This window comes from Hippopotamus amphibius, chromosome 6 (genome assembly GCF_030028045.1).
Source record: "Hippopotamus amphibius kiboko isolate mHipAmp2 chromosome 6, mHipAmp2.hap2, whole genome shotgun sequence".
In the NCBI taxonomy this organism is placed as follows: Eukaryota; Metazoa; Chordata; class Mammalia; order Artiodactyla; family Hippopotamidae; genus Hippopotamus; species Hippopotamus amphibius.
In genome coordinates, this window is record NC_080191.1 from 36467687 (window position 1) to 36486642 (window position 18956).

The 18956-nt window shown below is 36.3% G+C and overlaps 1 protein-coding gene across 1 annotated transcript in view; it reads left to right on the forward strand.

Moving 5' to 3' along the window:
* LAMA2 (laminin subunit alpha 2) overlaps positions 1-18956 on the forward strand; it is a 604135-nt gene that overhangs the window by 482041 nt on the left and 103138 nt on the right. The window contains exons 34-36 of the mRNA XM_057737971.1: positions 178-276; positions 12527-12638; positions 18653-18815. Coding sequence (XP_057593954.1) covers positions 178-276; positions 12527-12638; positions 18653-18815 — 374 coding nt within the window. The remainder of the gene's footprint in view (positions 1-177; positions 277-12526; positions 12639-18652; positions 18816-18956) is intronic.

Below are 18956 nucleotides of genomic sequence, written 5' to 3' on the forward strand. Positions count from 1 at the left end.
TTTGCCCAGTGCTTTGTGTGTAAGTGCCCAACTGAAATAGTTTCTCTCTGTCTTCTTTGAAGGTGAGAAGGCTAAGTTCTTTGTATATAAAGGAAAAATGTGCTCTCTTAAATGTTCAATCCGTGATCGCCGTTAAGAACAGTTACTAAAAGACATATGGAATGAAATCTTTTTCAGCATTTGCTCTCACCTCAGCGGGCCCCAGAGAGGCTCATTCAGTTGGCAGAAGGCAATCTGAACACGCTGGTGACAGAAATGAATGAACTTCTGACCAGGGTAAGTTGGCAAAATCATGCTTCTTCTTAAAGCAGTTAGATTATATATAATTAAGGAAAATTACTTCAAATTTCTGAAGTGCAAATCTGGTTCTTCCTAAATCTCAATCTGGTGCATGAAATAGATGTATTTTTGACTTGCTACTTCTGCCTCAGGCAAAATCTGAGAAGCCAGTAGCACAAAAAAAGGTTGGAATACATACTTGGGAAGTGCCAAGGACAATGGCTAAAAATACCAGAATGACAGTATATTTTGAGTACTGTATCCCGTAGCTTCCATGGTAGAGTTTTTATCGATTCTGGATTCCCAAAGCTCTGGCTCTGACTATGTAAGGAAAAAGAAAAACAAATGAAAATACTTGTAGCCTCTTTGATCTCATCATGGGATTTTGTGTTTGTATGGAAATAGTCTAAATCAGTATTCCCCCACAAAAGAGGAAATCTTTACCATGAAAATTCAAAGCATTTAAGACACTTTTTAGAGTCAGAATATAAAGTCCATGTTGCCTTTATCAGACTATTAGAGATATTGGGAGTTTTAAATTTTCAAATCTGCGAGAGGGTTGAGGTTCTTTTCCCGGATAGAGAATGAAGAAAACAGCATAAAGTCCGCCATCTTGTGGCCAGAAAAATGCATGAACTGGAAAGCTGGCCTGGAATTTAGGGATCCAGTTTGATTATCAAAGAACTTTAAATGACAGAGAATATTGGAGCTAGAAGATTCTTACAGATTATCTAGTCCATTTTTTTTAAGAAGAAATCCCTCAGGCCATGATCATGAAATGAATTAGCAATGGCCCTGTAATTCATCCAATTAAAGGACCTGAGTAGGACCCAGTTTCCATATTCCCACTGGCCCAGTACCATTTCCACCTAACCTGCTGCCAGCTTAGGAGAATTTCCACGGGGCAATCAAATGGGATTCTGAGAACATAATGCTAAACAATGGCCCTGATGTTACAAATAGCATACTAAACACTTTTTCAGAATCTCCTACCAGCAATGTGGAATGTACAAATACAGAACGGAGTTGCTTGCCAAATGTAGTTAGACATTAATTAGATTAATGAGTACATTTATCTCATGTCAATTTTGTATTTTTTATGTGAACACACTAAATAAGAACTTTTAAACGAATCATGCCAAAGTAAACTCAATTCAACAAGCACATATGAATGTTCAGCACATACAAAACCCAAGTGTTGGCAGATGAAAGATATAAATGAGGCTCAGTCTGTCTTCAAGGAGCTTGCACTCTTGAGAGTGTGTGTGTGTGTGTGTGTGCATAAGCATTTCGGTGTGTGGAGGGTAATTTGCGACAAGGTTAATATATTTATAATACAAGATGAAATAAAATAAAAGAATGTACCTGAGAAATACAGATAAATGAGTTGATTTAATCTTGTTCATGGTAATTAGGGAAAATTCCATGGAACAGTGGCATTTCATCCATTCATTCATCTAATTAATACTTACCAAGGGTCGAACACGTCCTAGACACTATAACAGAATCACAGACACTGTGAGGTATAAGCAAAACTGACACTGTCGTTGCTCTCATTGAGCTGTTTATAGCCGAATGATCTGAGCCTTTATTATTATTATTACTTTATTATTTCTGAACCTACGTCCTTTCATCTTTCCAGCAGGCTCCCCCATACTAAATTTTTAAAAATGGACTTTATATTTTTGAGAAGTTTAAAGCAAAAAATCAATTGGAAAATACCAGATTTCCTCTGTCTCCCCTACCCCAAGACAAGCATAGCCTCCTCTATTACCAACATCCCCCGTCAGTGATGTTTGTTGCAATAGATGAATCTACACTGACAAATCATTATCACTCAAAGTCCATAGTTTGCTTTAGGGTTCGCTCTTGGTATTGTACATTCTATAGATTTTGACAATTGTTTAATGACGTCTCCACTTTATAGTATCATTTAGAGCAGCTTCACTTCCCTAAAAATCCTCCCTGCTCTGCCTATTCGCCTCTCCCTCTTCCTTAAACCCTGGCAGTCACAAATCTTTTAACTATGTATATCATATGTCATGTAGTTGGAATCATACATTATGTAGCCTTTTCAGATTGGCTTCTTTCACTTAGTAATATACATTTAAGATTCCTCCATGTCGTTTGATGGTTTGATAGCTCAATTCTTTTTAATGCTGAGTAATATTCCATTTTCTGGATGTACCATAGTTTATGTATCTATTCACCTACTAAAGGATGCCATGGTTCTAAGCTTTGGCAATATGAATAAAGCTGCTATAAACATCCAAGTACATAAGTTTTCAATTCATTTGTGTAAAAACCAAAGAGTGAAATTCCTAGATCATGTGGTAAGAGTATGTTTAGTTTTGTAAGACATCACCAAACTGTCTTCCAAAGTGACTGTACCGTTTTGCATTCCCAGCAGCAATGAATAAGAGGTCTTATTGCTCCACATCCTCACCAGCATTTGGTGTTGTCAGTGTTTTGAATTTTGGCCATTCTAATAGGTGTGTAGTAGTATCTTCTTCTTGTTTTAATTTATAACTCCCTAATGGCATACAATGTTGAGCATTTTTATATGATTATTTGCCATCTGTATATCTTCTTTGGTGAGATGTCTGTTCAGGTTTTGCTATGGACTGGATGTGTGTCCTCTTCAAAATTCCTACATTGACATCCTAACCCCCAAGGTGATGATATTAGGAAGTGAGCCTTTTGAAATAGTGCCCTTATAAAAGGGACACCAGAGAGACCCTTTGTCCCTTTCATGCCATGTAAACACAAAGTGAAAAGACACTACCTTTGAACCAGGAAGCAGGCTGTCACCAGACAACAAATCTGCCCAGGATATGATTTTCTACCTCACAGTCTCCAGAACTATGAGAAATATAATTTCTGTCATTTATAAAGCCATCTAGTGTGTGGTATTTTGTTATAGCAGCCTGAATGGACTAAGACACGACTTTTCTCATTTTTAAAATTTTTTTAAGTGTTCTTTGTGTATTTTGGATAACAGTCTTTTATTAGATATGTCTTGCAAATATTTTCCCCAATCTGTGATTTGCTTTCTTATTGTCTTGACAATATCTGTTACAGTGCAGAGTTTTTAATTTTAATGAAGCCCAGCTTATCAATTATTTCTTTTATCGATTGGTGTTGTATCTAAAAAGTTATCACCATACCCAAAGTCATCTAGATTTTATACTAAGTTATCTTGGAGTTTTATAATTTACATTTTACATTTAGGTCTATTATCCAATTTGAGTTCATTCCAATACTATTTTTAATAGGCTTTTTTATTTTAAAAGTTTTAGATTTACAAAGAGTTGTTGCAAATGTAGTACAGAGACTTCCCATGTACTCCATACCCAGTTTCCCCTGCTGTTAATATCTTAGTACGATATATCTGTCACAACTAATGAACTAATATTGACTCATTATTATTAACTAAAGACTCTGCTTTACTCAGATTTCATCAGTTTTACTTAATGTCCTTTTATTGGTTCAGGATCCTATCCAGGATACTACATTACTTTTAATCATCATGTCTTCTTAGGCTGTGTCCTCTAGACTGTGACAGTTTCTTAGACTTCCCTTGTTTTTTGATGATTTTGACAGTTTTGACAAGTTCATGTATTTTGTAGGATATCCCTCAGTTGGGGTTTACCTCAATGTTTTTCTCATGATTAGAATAGAGATATAGTTATTTGCGGGAAAGACCACAGAGATAATATATCATTTTATCACATTATATTAAGAACCCATGTAATCAATGTCTTATTACTGTTGATGTTGATCTTGACCCCTTGGCTGAGGTAGCATTTGCTAGATTTCTCCACTGGAAAAGTAATCTTTCTCTCCCTTTTCACACTTCAATACCATTTTTATCTGCCCATTCTTCAGATTTTGTCACAAAAAGCCTTCTTTCAAAAATAAGACTTCTGAAAGTAAATATCTCCTTGATGAAGTGAGGATGGGGAGGAAATAGAAATCCTCACTTATTTATTAACCTTGTCCCACCAGAAACAGGACTGTCATGGAGACCTTCAGTATTCAAGTCAACATGATCAATTCTTTCTTTCCCTGTGGTCAATCAGTGTGATAATCAAAAGGTGTATTGATACACATGGAATCATAAGTAGAGGACTAGATGGCATAAATTTCCAATAAAATTGGCTGAAACCACCAGTCCCTTTATCTCACAGCCGTGAATGATTCAGCAGTTGGGACCAGAGTATGAGAAGTGCGGGGGCCATGACTTCCTGTTATCCGTGGCTATGTTAGAGGAGCGCCTTAAACTAGGACTGCACATTGGAGTGACCTGGCGCCCAGTCTCACCCTCAAAGGTTGTGATGTATTTGGTCTGAGGCACAGTACAAGCACTGGGGCTTTCAAGAGCTTCCAGATGATTCTGATGTCAACCAAGATTGAAAACTACTGTGAGCCAATTACCTGGTGCTTCCAGCTCCTTTTCCTCCAGAAAATGCTTTCACTGCTACAGCCAATCTTTTTGACAGTCCTTTTCTCTGCTCTGTTAGCTGACCAGTCACTTTATGACTAATATATTCTTTTTATTTTTTTAAGAACTTTTATTGAGATACAATTGACATATAATAAACTGCATATATTTAAAGTGCACAATTTGATACTTTTTTCTTATTAGTAATGTATTTTTTTCTTTAAGAACTTTTATTGACATACAGTACATACAATAAACTGCATATATCCAAAGTGTACAATTTGGTATTTTTTTCTTATTAGTAATGTACATATGGCAATCCCAATCTCCCAATTCATTCCCCCCCAACCCCCCTCCCCCGCCCCCCCGCTTTCCCCACTTGATGTCCATATGTTTGTTCAATGACTAATACATTCTTTATGTTTGTTAAAACATCTGGCAAATCTGATCCTGCAAAGCTGGTATGGGAGCTGCCCTCTCTCCTCCAAGTGCTTGTATATTTTGTGCTTATCTTTTTCATGTTGCAATTTAGATCTCTAATAGCCCTTGGTTAAGAGAATAATATTCCTCTCCCAAAATAACATTTTAAATATTTATTTTATATAATTTAATATGCAAACATTACATAAGCAATGTATTACATAATCATATATCTTTTCAATGTATTTTAATTTATTGTCATTTTATTTCCCCCTTGGAATGTAAGTTCCTTGAATATGGGAATCATGTGTTGCATATTCATACTGTCAGATGCTGCCATCAGTGTGGAATACTGAGATGCTTTTTGATGATAGCTCTGTATACCTCTATAGCTACCGTCCTTACCTCCCTCTTTCATTTCACAGCCAAGTTTTTTCAAAGACTTGGTCTCCTTTCACTTCTCACTCCACTGAAGTCTAGCTTTCCACTCCCAGCCTGCTACTAAAGCTATTTCAACGAGGTAATCAATGACAAGCTGGTCACTAAATCCAGTGGAAACTTTATTGTACTTAAACTTCCTACAGCAATTGCCGCTTTTAACCCTATCTTCCTTCTTAACATACTCTTCTCTCTCTCTGCTTTGATTTTAATTCTCAACCCTTTCATTTTTAAGCCCTTCCTCTGCCTTTCCCTCAAAAGTAGATTTCCTTGGGGGCCAGTCCGCAGCCCACACCTCCTCTCACTCTGTACTCTCCTTTGGCTTCGATTGCCACGTGTATGCTGATGCTTAATAAGTCCATATTCTCAAGACAGACTTCATTCTCCTGTTTCAGTCCTATGTACCTAACTATCAACTGGACATCTCAAAGTAAACTCACCCTCTTCCTCTTAAAACCCACACTTTCTTCTATTTAGAACACCTCAATGATTTATCCTCCAGTGTCTACCAGTCTCCCAAAATAGACCTGAATAGGTTGCTCTTCACTCTACCCCCATCCTAATTCAGAGGTCTTCTGTGACCTCTCTTTCTAAGCTTCATCCTACTCCAACCAATTATTATTCCTATGGCAGAGTGAACTTTCTAAATCACAGATCTGATCACATCACTTTCTTCCTTCTAATTCTCCATTTGTTCAGTGTGACATGTGATGCTCTTTCCTCGTGATCTCATTCCTGCTTAATTCCTCAGGCTCAGCTCTTCCCCAGCTCATGCTCTGGTTATCTGAACCCTGATGTATTGAACATATAAGCCAGAAACCTAATAATTCTCCTTGTTGTTGCTTTCTTCCTCCTCATCCTCTCACTTATTTAAACCATTACCAAATACAGTGGGTTCCACTTCTGTATATAGATCTCATCTTCACTACCCCACTCCCATCCAGCCCTTAGTTTGGAATTACCATGCTAGCTTTCTAGGTACTCCAGCTTTTATTCTTATTTTCCTTCCTACTGTTCTCCAAGGTACACTTTTGCTATCCCAGATTTGAGCATGTCACCCTAGTGCTTAAACTCATCCCACTGGCTTCTCGTTGCTCTTCACATAAAGGCCAAAATCCTCATGTTGGCCACATCTCATAACCTGGCCGTCTGCACTCCAGCCATGGTATCCTTCAGTTACTTTGTCCTGCCACAGAGACTTTCCACACATGTTTTCTTTAGCCTTGAAGTAAATCACTTCCTCCTATATCTTGTTAACTTCTGTTAATTCTGATTCACCTTCTAAACCTCAGTTCATCAAAGTCTACCATTAGCCTTCTGTGATATTCCAAGTGTGATGTCATTCCTCTTGTAATTGTGTTGTACCACTGAGCTTTTTCTTCAGTTTGTGATTATAAACTTGTTTCATGGTCATTAAACAAATACCTCTCTACCCCACCAGACTATAACTCCAAAAGGGCAGGAAGTGTGGGGGGTTTATTTTCCCCTTACCACAATATCACCAATATCATGTACATTGTAGGTGTTCAGTCAGCATTCATTTAATTAATTAAATAATTGTGAATAATTTAAATAATAGCAAAAAACCAGATGAAAGATATAGAAACCCACATAAAGCATTGATTTTGAATTTCTCTAAAATGCACTAAAATCAGACATATACTTATAATTAATTGAGTTGAATATTTTTCTTTCTTTGATAAACATCTCTTAAATGTTTATATTTTATAAGGGGTGAATGCTATGTGGTAGACTGAACTATATATAAGATATCAAAATTTAGCTTTATTTACCTTGCCTTTACTGCATATTGAAAATCAAATTTAAATGAAGATGAAGCATTTCCAAAATGACAAAAAGTAGTTTTTAAATGATTTAAGTGCCTACAATATATAAATATATATGTATATTATATATATATGTTTACAATGCCTTATTTATAGTTTTAAAGGTTTAAGTAGCCAACAATGTTTTTATTTCTGCTATTATATTTTCTAAGAGAGATAATGTATAACAGATCATACTTTTTTATTTGGAACTTTCAAAACTGACACCTGAAATATTTACAGAGAAATTTTACATGGAACTGACTTATTATCATTCCCCAGGGTCAGTTGACTGCCTCTCTCCTTGTGTGTTGTCTGTCTAGTAGCTTACCTGAGAGGTACTTCACTGACCCTTAGATATACGGAACTGGTAGTGTCTGAAGATGACCCTTGAGAATATTATATAAATGATTAGATTAAATTTAATTTTAGCAGGAAACCACATAAGTCTGCAGATATAAAAGTGAGCGGCATCTAAGTAATGTTGTCTCTTCAGTAGTTAGATTTGCTCCATTAGATTCTAGTTTTAACATAAAGAAGGCAGAAAATGAAAGACACTAGTAATATCCAACCAAGAAAATTATGTGCAGATTTCAAGAGGCACAGTGAGAACTGCTTGAACTAAAGCAAGAAAGTAACAGCTACATTGTTCAGAAGTAAATGAATGTGTGCCTAATGGTAATGGTGCTGCCTAGACATACTCAAAAAAAAAAAAAAAAAAACCCACAAAGAAAATAAAGGAAAAATAAAAGGAAAAAATACCTAGTTGAATGAACTTGAATGGCAAAAAAGATAATCAAAGGTAAGAGAGATACATGCAAAATAGTGTATAAGGTATCATTTACAAAGGAACTCTGGAAAGACTGTAGAAAAGAGATAAGAGAATGTAAAAATAAAATCTAAGATAGACAAGGAAAGGAAGATTGCACAACATATTAGGATAAATGAGGAGATATTTGTCAAATATTCAAAGGACCAGATAATAGTGAGTAAGAAGGAAGCTAAGGGATGGGGTGGTAATTTAATAAAAGTGCAGGAAAAGCCACACTGAATCAGACAGACAGCTCCTATCATGTAGTATTTAGCCTTCATCTGTAACATTATCAATAGCCTGTCCTGAGTGAAACTGATTTTTGTGAATTTCACTTTTTACAACCTATCACCACTTCCCATAGGTGATAGTGTATTTGTCATTGGCTTCCTTTATGGAGTCTCCCTTGGGTGGTTTTGACAAGGTGACTCTTCAACTTAACTACGGTGTAATGAGACATGATTTTTTTACATCTGTGTATATGGTGTTCTGGTATGGATTTTTAAATAGGTTAATTTACTAAAAGCTAAAGCTTATGCATTTAAAGTTCTTTGAAAGCTGGAGCAATGTCCTCCTCCCATCCAGAATGCTTAACTTTTTCATGTGTCTTCCAGTCCTCCTGGATGCTAGCCAAACATAAGTTAATGTTTGATACAGACAGAATACAAGGCTGTGAGACAGAAAATTTGTGTCTTGTCCCTAGTTTCCTATATATGTGAGTTCAGATGAGTCACTTAACCTCTTCATACCTTCATCCTCACCAGTGTGAAAACAGGAATCGTGCCCTCTCTGTATCACTAAAGGCAGAAAGAGTAAATGAAACACAAGAGTAATGTCAGCGCTCTGAACACATGTCAATCTGGGGTGCAGCTGAGCCTGACTGTGTAAGCCACCTGTTAGAGTGCAGCCTTTTGGTGCCAGGAACCTCACATCCCCTCCTCTTCTAGAGTGCAGCGGAGAGAGGATGCTCTTCTTGTCTGTGCAGAGGGAAGGCTATCTCCTTCCTTAGTAAGTACTGTGCTGGCCATAAAGATTTCTGCCCACCCCCAACCACTACTTCCACTCACCACCCCCCCCAGCATGGTATTTGATGTGCAATCACAGCCTAGTTTTGAATTACCAGGAGGCCAGTGACTGGAATACAGTGTGGTTGGAACCAGAGGCTCTCAGACCTGGTCTCCTCCTAAGTACTCAGCTGTAGCTCTTCAACAGCAGCTTCCTATAAGGCTCTGAAAAATGTCCAGAAAAAATGCCCAGCCATCCACATTCACTGGCAAGCAAAGCACCAGGCATATGGCCAGTTTGAATGGTATCGGGAAGACATATGGAAAGAGATTATTTTTCCTCCAACAGGCTTTAGAACTTCAGAGGGATAGTTTGTTTATCATCACATCAGTCAATCACCCAAGATCTTTGACCCCCTACAATTTGCCAGGCACTATGCCTGGCACTCAGAGGAGTAAAAAGAGATAAGCCCTAGCACCCAGGGATTGAGATTCAATAGATATGATGAAACACTTAACAAAATAATTACCCACAACAGACATGAATAATGGTAATGATAGTTGTTTTTGAAAATCTAAGAAAGGAGCATATGAGTCAAAATCATCAGGGATGACTTCACAGAGAAGGTGAGGTTGGAACCAAATCATCTTGGGGGGCTGGATTTATTTTGGGTAATTGGAGAGGAGGTAGGGAGCAATAGTATGAACAGTTTTTTCTGGGAATGTTCCTAGAAAGGTAGGCAGTAAGTGGGCAATACGGATGGCAATGAGGTTGGCAAGATTAGTTAGGAAATTGCTGTTTAGTCATATATTTAACAACATTCATTTGATATTTGCTGTAGGTGAGGCATCATATTAGAAGCTGGATATGAAGTAAGGAGCAAACAGACCAAGTTTCTGTCCTCTTAGAGCTTACCTTTTAGTCAGAGAGGTAGCCAATGCATACGTGTGCCAACACTTAAATAGTAATTCTAAAATGCATGGTGCTGTGAAGGAAACATTCTTCTGCAGAAGTTGAGAAACCTAGAATAGGTGCCCCGGTGATGGCCATACCAAGAAGAAATACTTATTAAACTGAAAGCTGATGGATGAAAGGATCCAGCCACTCAAGTGTTGAGCAGAAGCTCCTTCCAGGCAAAGACAACAGAAGGAGAATGTCCTGAGAAGGGAAGAGTTTGGCATATTACATATGAAAGGAAGCCAGGGATGCTGATTGCTTAGGGTCTTAGTGATAACGTTTTTGACTTATTTCTTGTTATGGGTCATGTAGAATTCTTGACATCTTAATATTGGGGTACTCATGTTATTGGTACTGAGTTTGTTAACAATGACACACATTTTTGTATAAATTAATTCAATAAGTAGAAGTCAAGGCAATGAATATTATCTTGATCATCCAGAATTTTAAAAGGGAACTGTATCAGGATACATTTATTTTCAACTAATTGGATGCTTTGAGCATACAAGATTTGGAAAGCTTGATGGTATGAATATTTATGGAAATTATTTCCTTTTGGTAATATAAATAAGATATTGGTGAAGCAAGAAATAAATTTTAGTTCAAATTATACATTTTCTGTGTAGTGAGATACTAGTGCTGGTAGTATATTAATTCTTAAGATATTGAAAGGTGATCATAATGTAGATCAAGTCCCTTATTATAGTATTCCGTGATGTGTGAAACTAGTAGTGATATTTTAGAACAAAGTAAAATCCAGACTAGACAAGCATCTAAAGCAGTTTAGACGACCAACATCTTAAGCAGCTGACCATAGTAATTCAAAACCAACATTTAAAAAATTTTGTGAGCATACATTTGTGGTTTGTATGTGTAAAGCGTTTCTTGACCCAACTGAACCTTGAATTTAAAAGTGAAAATAATTCCAATATTAATGTTTTGGAAGAGTTAATCCAGAGCATTCTAATATATTGATTGACACACTATAAACCATTGTGTACATATACTGAAACTATAAAGAGGAATTTTTAAAACTTCCATTGGATTCTTATCCCTTTATTCTTTTATTTGTGGTGATAACACTTGGAGGTTGAGAAATTAGATGATAATAGTTGGACTTTACCTTCTACCTTTTATTTAAAACCTTGAAAACTTTCATGAATTAAACCTCTTACTTCCCCCTGGGGAATCATAAAATGCACTATAATTTCTGCAGCACCTCCTACCATGTTCTGTGCTGGTCAGACTTTTAGTTCTATTTTAAGTTCTACTTAAAATCCATTTATGTATAAAACGATTTAGATTCTCTGGGCATGTCTAAAAGGCAAGCATTCTGGCACAACATTATGGAGTATTAATACTCTGCCAACTTGGACCTTCCTTAAATTATATTGAGGCAGTTTGTGACCCTTTGATTCATTATCTGTAGTTAGATTATCCCCATTTTTTAGAAAAGGAATTCACATTTATTGCATATGCATACACATTAAAAATGAAGTATAAACCTATTACAAGGTGCTCTAAACCTTGTAGTATCTGCAACTTTTAATGTTACATATGCCATTTTTATTTGACTACATATGGTATATCTTAACTATGAACACATTAAATGGATTCCATGTGTCAAATGGTATTTTCAGTGTGAATAAAGGTGAAACTTTATGAGGACATTCTTTAGGAGGCGGGGCTGTTGTAGGGTTCTGTTTTATTTTGTTGACATAATATATGTATGGCCCTGTGATTACCGGAATCTTTTTTGGTGATATTATATTGGGAAAGTTAGCATTTATTCTTCTTTAACGTTTTACTAGATCTTTAGAGTGTTATAAAACAAGCATTTACTACTTAGTAGCTAAACATTCCCGCCCTTTGTTTCTTTAATTAACGTATTGATCTAAACCGAATCAATAGGATCAAGCTTATTGAGACAGACTGTCTGTGCCTCTCTTGAGAGATCATTGCTACACTCCACACTTTTTCTGTAAATAAAATATGGACAAAACTGCAACATGTGAAGGCTGAAGAATCCAGTAAAGGCTTTTGGCAAAAGTACCTTGAAGATATTTCAAAAATAATTCTGCTTTATTGCTGCTTCTGTGCCATTGTGTATAACGAGGGTTTTAAAAAGACCAAATACAGCTCTCTGATTTCCATTTAATGGAAGAAGTAATAAAGTTTAATTGTATACTTGAACACAGGGCATCATTTCCAGTACATCTGATCAATAATTCATCGATTGCCTTTGGCTCAAAGTAATATTTGAAAGAAAATGCAGCCAGTGGGAGCTTATCTAGCTGTAGCTTCATCATCTCTATTAATTACACTTTCCCGAATTTGGATCATTAGGCTACCAAAGTGACAGCAGATGGCGAGCAAACTGGACAGGATGCTGAGAGGACCAACACGAGAGCAAACTCCTTAGGAGAATTCATTAAGGACCTGGCCCAGGATGCAGAAGGTATTAGAAAAGTCACAATTTAATCATTATTTCTCCCTACAGGAAAATAGAAAAAAAGGGTTACACAAGACTGGAATTTCTCTACTAGAGATGACATTTCTAAATTTGAGGGTGGGGTTTTTTAAAAGTATTTTTATCAAGATATTCAAGGGCATTATCAGCTGAGAATCTATAGCCTACAATGTTAAATTTGTGACAGCAGTCAGTGAATTAGGAACTATAAGTACAAAATAGCAATAAATTGAATGCATTCCAATGCTCTGATTATTGAGGAGTGGCTGTTGTGATCAAATATGATTAAATTAGTTAATGAGCAACTCATTCTCTGCTATGGTGCTGTTTTTGTATTCAAAACTATTTAAAAGATTCTTGATTTTTTTTTAAAAAAAGTTAATTTTATCATTCTTCTCAGGTCCTTAAAGCAGCACTTTAATTTCTCAAAATTGCTTTTAAATACTTGGTACAGGTTTTTAATGAACATCCATTGCTTGGGATTTGAATGTGCTACCTTACCAGAAGCTGTACTGCATTTAGTCCCCACAGTTCTCTAGGAGTTAGTTCCTGACATCTACCAATTTGATATGAGAATCAAAGTGGAAGCCATTTTTGGGCAAGAGCCCAGATTAAGAAACTAAAAGAAAACAGATGATGCAAAAAAAAAAGAAAACAAACAAAAACAAAACCTCACAAAGCAACAAAACATTAGTTCTTAAATATCTATTAATATATAATAAGCATGCATTGATATTGAGAAAATAGGAAAATATGTTTTCCTTTTGCTTTAAAAATGAAATATTTTTATTGCTCTACAATGTTATACATTTTGGATATTTTGCTTTCTAATATAGCCAAATAAATCAAGACATGAGAACCTTCAAGGCAGATCCTGACAGGTCATTCTTAGGAATCACTGGCCAAGAAGAGACGGAAACTTCCAAAGATTCCCCACAACAAAAAACAGTGGAGTTTTATATGTATAAATACAGCTGATTCACTTTGTTGTACAGCAGAAACTGACACAACAGTGTAAAGCAATTATACTCCAATAAAGAGCTTAAAAAAAAAAAAAAAGAAAGAAAAGAAAGAAAGACTTTGAAAAAAAAAAACAAAAACAAAACAAAAAACAGAGTTTTAATCTGAGGCATGATCTCAGGCAAAACATGTCAGGATCTGAAACAGAAGTTACTCCTACCAAAAAAATCTCGTTTAACTCGTTGTGGTTTCGCCTCTGCCAGGTTAAGTTGTTGTGCCTTCCCTGGTTTTATTTTACATTAATGTTATTTGAAAGTGTCCACCCTCCCCCCAAAAAATCCCATTGTATGTAGAGTAGGTTCACTCTACCTGGATCCCTGAAGACATCAGTCAGGGACTTTCCTTTTCCTTCCATCTCAGTCTCAGACACTAACACCCAGCATCCTATCCTAGGAATTCATCTTAATGATTTCAATCAAACGTTGCTACATAAGAATAAATCCTAATAAATGTTTCCAATAGACTCCAGTATCAGCACTGCCTACTTCATCTGTATCTTTGTGCATACCACAAAGGTACCAGCAGGGGGCAGAGTGGAAACGATATTTACCATAGGCTTGGCTCACATCCACAATCTATCAATCAAAGAAAAGGGTTATGTCATCAAGGGTGTTTCCCATTTCCTAAATCGTGCATCAGTCAGGTGGTCTGGTTGTGTATGTCCAAATGGGACACCTTTTTCTAACTCGTGTGAAGTGCCATGTGGATAGCTGTGATCCTGTACCTGAGGACAGTGTGAACACTACTCTCTTCTTCCACCAGATACTAACGTAAATGACAACAAAAATGGTAATCACATCCCTTTACAAAAGAACTTCGACAGAATTAATCCGACTGTTAAAATTTCATAAAAATTTAAATTTGAATATGCCAGAGTTAAATTGGAAAGGGTTGATATATGTATCTAACAAGGCTTGGATGTCTAGGGGATTTTTTTTTAATTAATTAATTTATTTATTAATTATTTTTTTGGGGGGTACACCAAGTTCAATCATCTGTTTTTATACACATATCCCCATATTCCCTCCCTCCCACGGAATCTAAAAATGGTACTGATGAACTCAGTGACAAGAACAAGGATGCAGATGCAGAGAATGGACTGGAGAACTCGAGGTTTGGGAGGGGGCGGGAGGGTGAAGGGGAAGCTGAGATGAAGCAAGAGAGTAGCACAGACATATATATACTACCAACTGTAAAATAGATAGCCAGTGGGAAGTTGTTGTATAACAAAGGGAGTTCAACTCGAGGATAGAAGATGCCTTAGAGGACTGGGACGGGGAGGGTGGGGGGGACTCGAGGGAGGGAGCTTCCTTAAAAAACTACAACTAGAACTACCATATGATCCAGTAATCCCACTACTGGGCATATACCCAAAGAAAACCATACTCCCAAAAGAAACATGTACCATAATGTTTATTGCAGCACTATTTACAATAGCCAGGACATGGAAGCAACCTAAATGCCCATCAACAAATGAGTGGATAAAGAAGATGTGGCATATATATGCAATGGAATATTACTCAGCTATAAAAAGGGATGAGATGGAGCTATATGTAATGAGGTGGATAGACCTAGAGTCTGTCATACAGAGTGAAGTAAGTCAGAAAGAGAAAGACAAATATTGTATGCTAACTCACATATACAGAATCTAAAAATGGTACTGATAGGGGATTTTTAAAAAAAAAGAAAACTCACTAAAGCTTTAAGTGAGTTATACAATATACCTATACCTTTTTTTCCCTCTTGAAACTATAATAATGGTGGATAATCATCAATGTTTTTAGTTTTTATTAGTGGTAATAAATTACTGTGGGAAAAGTGAATGCTTCAGCCTGGCATTTATCTATTTCAGTTTACTTTTTAGATTGATGAAATACCTTACTCATCCTATATTCCATTATAAGTCATAGCCTCTATATAGAAATCAACTTCTGTTAATCTAGGGTGTTCTTATCTCACTATAATTTTATAAAGTCTACTGTGCTATGACTTCTGATTCAATCATGAATAAATTATATTTTATTCCACTCACTATTAGAATTAATGTGTGAACATACATCAGCCCATTAGCATATGTTCTGATATATAATAGGACTTAAGAAATGCTGGACACCCTTCTTTCCTGTTCCTCAGGTCACAGTAGTACTAGTCATTCATGATAAATTTATCCATTATAGGATATTTTTCTCAGGTTCAGCATGAAAAACAGCTTTGCTTCCCCTGAGGAATTTATTTATTTAGTTTGTTTGTTACAGATAATGTATACCTCTTAAATTCTCCTTTTTATCTTGATGCATTGGATAAAATTAAGGATCCACTGCACTGGACATTATAGAATGCCTTTCTGTCTAGCAACTCTTTGCCTGATTTACATTAATGTTTTTATCTTTGCCCCATCTCCTTTTATATTTATTTTATCTTGTTTAAAAGATATTTTAAAACAACTTTAAATTCCCTCTGTAATAAGTTAGAAAAGATAATTAAATCTAAAAGATGTGTTTATGTTGCAAGTATTTTTAATACTGTTAAAACATACAGAAGTGATGGTGTATGTCTTGGAATAATAGACTCCATAACACATTTATCTTTAGTTTAAAAGTACTCAGAAAAGTTCCAAATTCCATATAGAGAAGCAATGGAGCAATCAGACCTCTTCTATTAAAATAATGCTTGCTTTCTTAATATAGCCTCACTTTGCTAAAGCAGTTTTTGTGTACCCTAATTATTTCTTCTGGTTGCTCACCTCCTGTTTTAATTTAAAAGAAATGATGCAATCTATCTTTTCTTTTTCTCACTCCATCATTCTTTTTCCGCCAATTTCTTCTCTGTAGAAATTTAGCTCTGCAATTAGACCGCAAGTGAAATACAGTGGCTGTATCTCACATTCCTTCCTTCCCCAATACTACCTAGGCTCAGGACCTAAATTCGATCCAGCTTCCAAAAATATCTTTAAGCAAAGCTCATTTACATATTCATTTAATAATGAAAAACCATAGAGTTTTGTCAGGTTGGAAAGTGGGGCTTATCCCTTTCATTGAAAAAAAAAAATTTGAATGCAACTGATGTCATTGGTTACTTACATGCTACAACTGGTTAAAATCAACTGTACAGTTAGGTGTGCACTCAGACCAGAGGATGGGGCTGTACCATTGGTAGAGCCAGATCTACTACTACCTTTCTTGAAACCTAAAAAGTAGAAACCTTCTCACATTTAATCATCAACGTTCTAGCATGGCTCTCACATAGTGTGCTGGATCAAGGAGCTTTCCAATCAATAGTCCATGGTCTTGGTTCCTTAACAAGAATGACATGGCCTAGATGATATCTTACTAATCATAGTGGTAGAATCTTGAGAAGTTCTTTGGCATATGTCAAAGGATAACTATGAAGTAGTCAGCCAGAAAGAGGCACCCTCACCAACTTCTAGGAATAGCACCTGAACAATAATTTCTATCACAGGGCTAAGAATGGCCATATCTGTTCTTTAAAACACCTGATTCAGGCTGTTCTGCAGATTAAACTATGGCTATCAGAAATAACAGGTCGATTACAACAACTTTCTAACCAAAGACATTTCTCATTAAAAAAAAAGAACTAAAAAGATGCATTTTGGAAAGCATAGACTAAGTAGAGATTGAAACTCAATTTCTTCAACTAACCCAAGATTCTCAAACTCTGTGTGCATCAGAAGATCCCTGGAGGGCTTGTTAAAACACAAATTGCTGGTCCACACCCCAGAATTTTTGACTCTATAGGTCTGTGATGGGACCTGAGAATCTGCATTTCTAACAAGTTCCCAGGTGCTCTGATGTTGCTCATTTGGGGACCACATTTCAGAACCACTGTACTAACCCCCCATGTCACACACCCCCCACCCCCATGGCTGGTCTGCTTGGCCTAACTATGTGCACTTGTTTCAGGAGCTCTGTTCCTACCATCCTTGGAACAGCTGCGACCAGTGTTAATCAGAAAAGTTTCTCCAAGAATAGAAATGCATTTGAAAATTCTTTCGATCTTAAAGAGGTCTTAGGATACAGCCTTGAATGGTAGAAAATGTTTCTTGGCCAACCCATAGTCTTTATTCTGGGGATTTTCATAGGTAATATTATAGAAATAAGGGTTCACCAGACAAAAGAGTTCGAAAAAAAAAAATCTCTCTTCAACTTGCTAAATTAATGCTCCGTAGAACAAAGTTGGTCTAAAACTAAGTTAGAACTGTGTACATGGTTCAGTTCACCAATTTCTCAAACTTTTATTTGACATAGAATTCTTTTTTCAAATGAAATCTTGCCCAGAACACTAACCTATAAAACAGATTCTTGGCAGAATAGACATCGTTTGTAGAATATCTGAAGTGCCTAGAGAATCCTAAGATTCCACAGAGCACAGTTTGAAACCCCATTTAGTGCATAATAAATACAGACTCTTAGGATGGCTGTTATTGCTGGAAGGTATCTGTGAGTTCTGATGTATAATGCCTGTCCCTAGACTGGGGCTCCTTTCCTCATTCCTTTACACAAATCAACACAGAACTGTGTGGAAGTGCAAGGGCAGGTTCATTTTCAGAGATCTCAACACTGATAGTGTTTCTCTACTCAGGGTTTTAAAATTGAATATGATTGTGTCTTATCAGCAAGGCAGACCTTGCATTTTCAGCTTCCAAGTGGGATGCCACGTCTCATTTTTTACTTCTTACCTGAAGAGGGTTTGAGCCATTTATTTACTTTATTCCTTCCTTTTAGGGTAGAAACACTGTGTTTTAATTACTGTGTCCCCCTAAAAGCAATATAATATGGAGAAATATGTCACATTTCCTTGTTTGTTATAGATTGTTGTAGTAACTGCCTTTCCGTTTCCCAGCAGGAACACCCATGACAAACACCATTTCTCTTGGAGATGGTGGAGAAGAGCAGATGCTGGGTGCCAGTTTTACATGTGGCATTTTGTTTACTAATTTGCAAAATTTGTTTTACCCCCTGCAGCTGTAAATGAAAAAGCTGTAAAACTAAATGAAACTCTAGGAACTCAAGATAAGGCCTTTGAGAGAAATTTACAAGAGCTTCAGAAAGAGATTGATCAGATGATGACAGAACTGAGGAGGAAAAATCTAGACACACAAAAGGAAGTTGCTGAAGACGAGTTGGTGTGAGTAGATGCTCTATTACTATTTCATTTGATAAACTGAGCTTTCCAAATTGTTGTTAGAGTTTTCTAAACTTTCCATCATGTATCAGTAAGAAATACTTTGCTCTGTATTTTTCATCTGCTTAGTTATAATTTATCTTG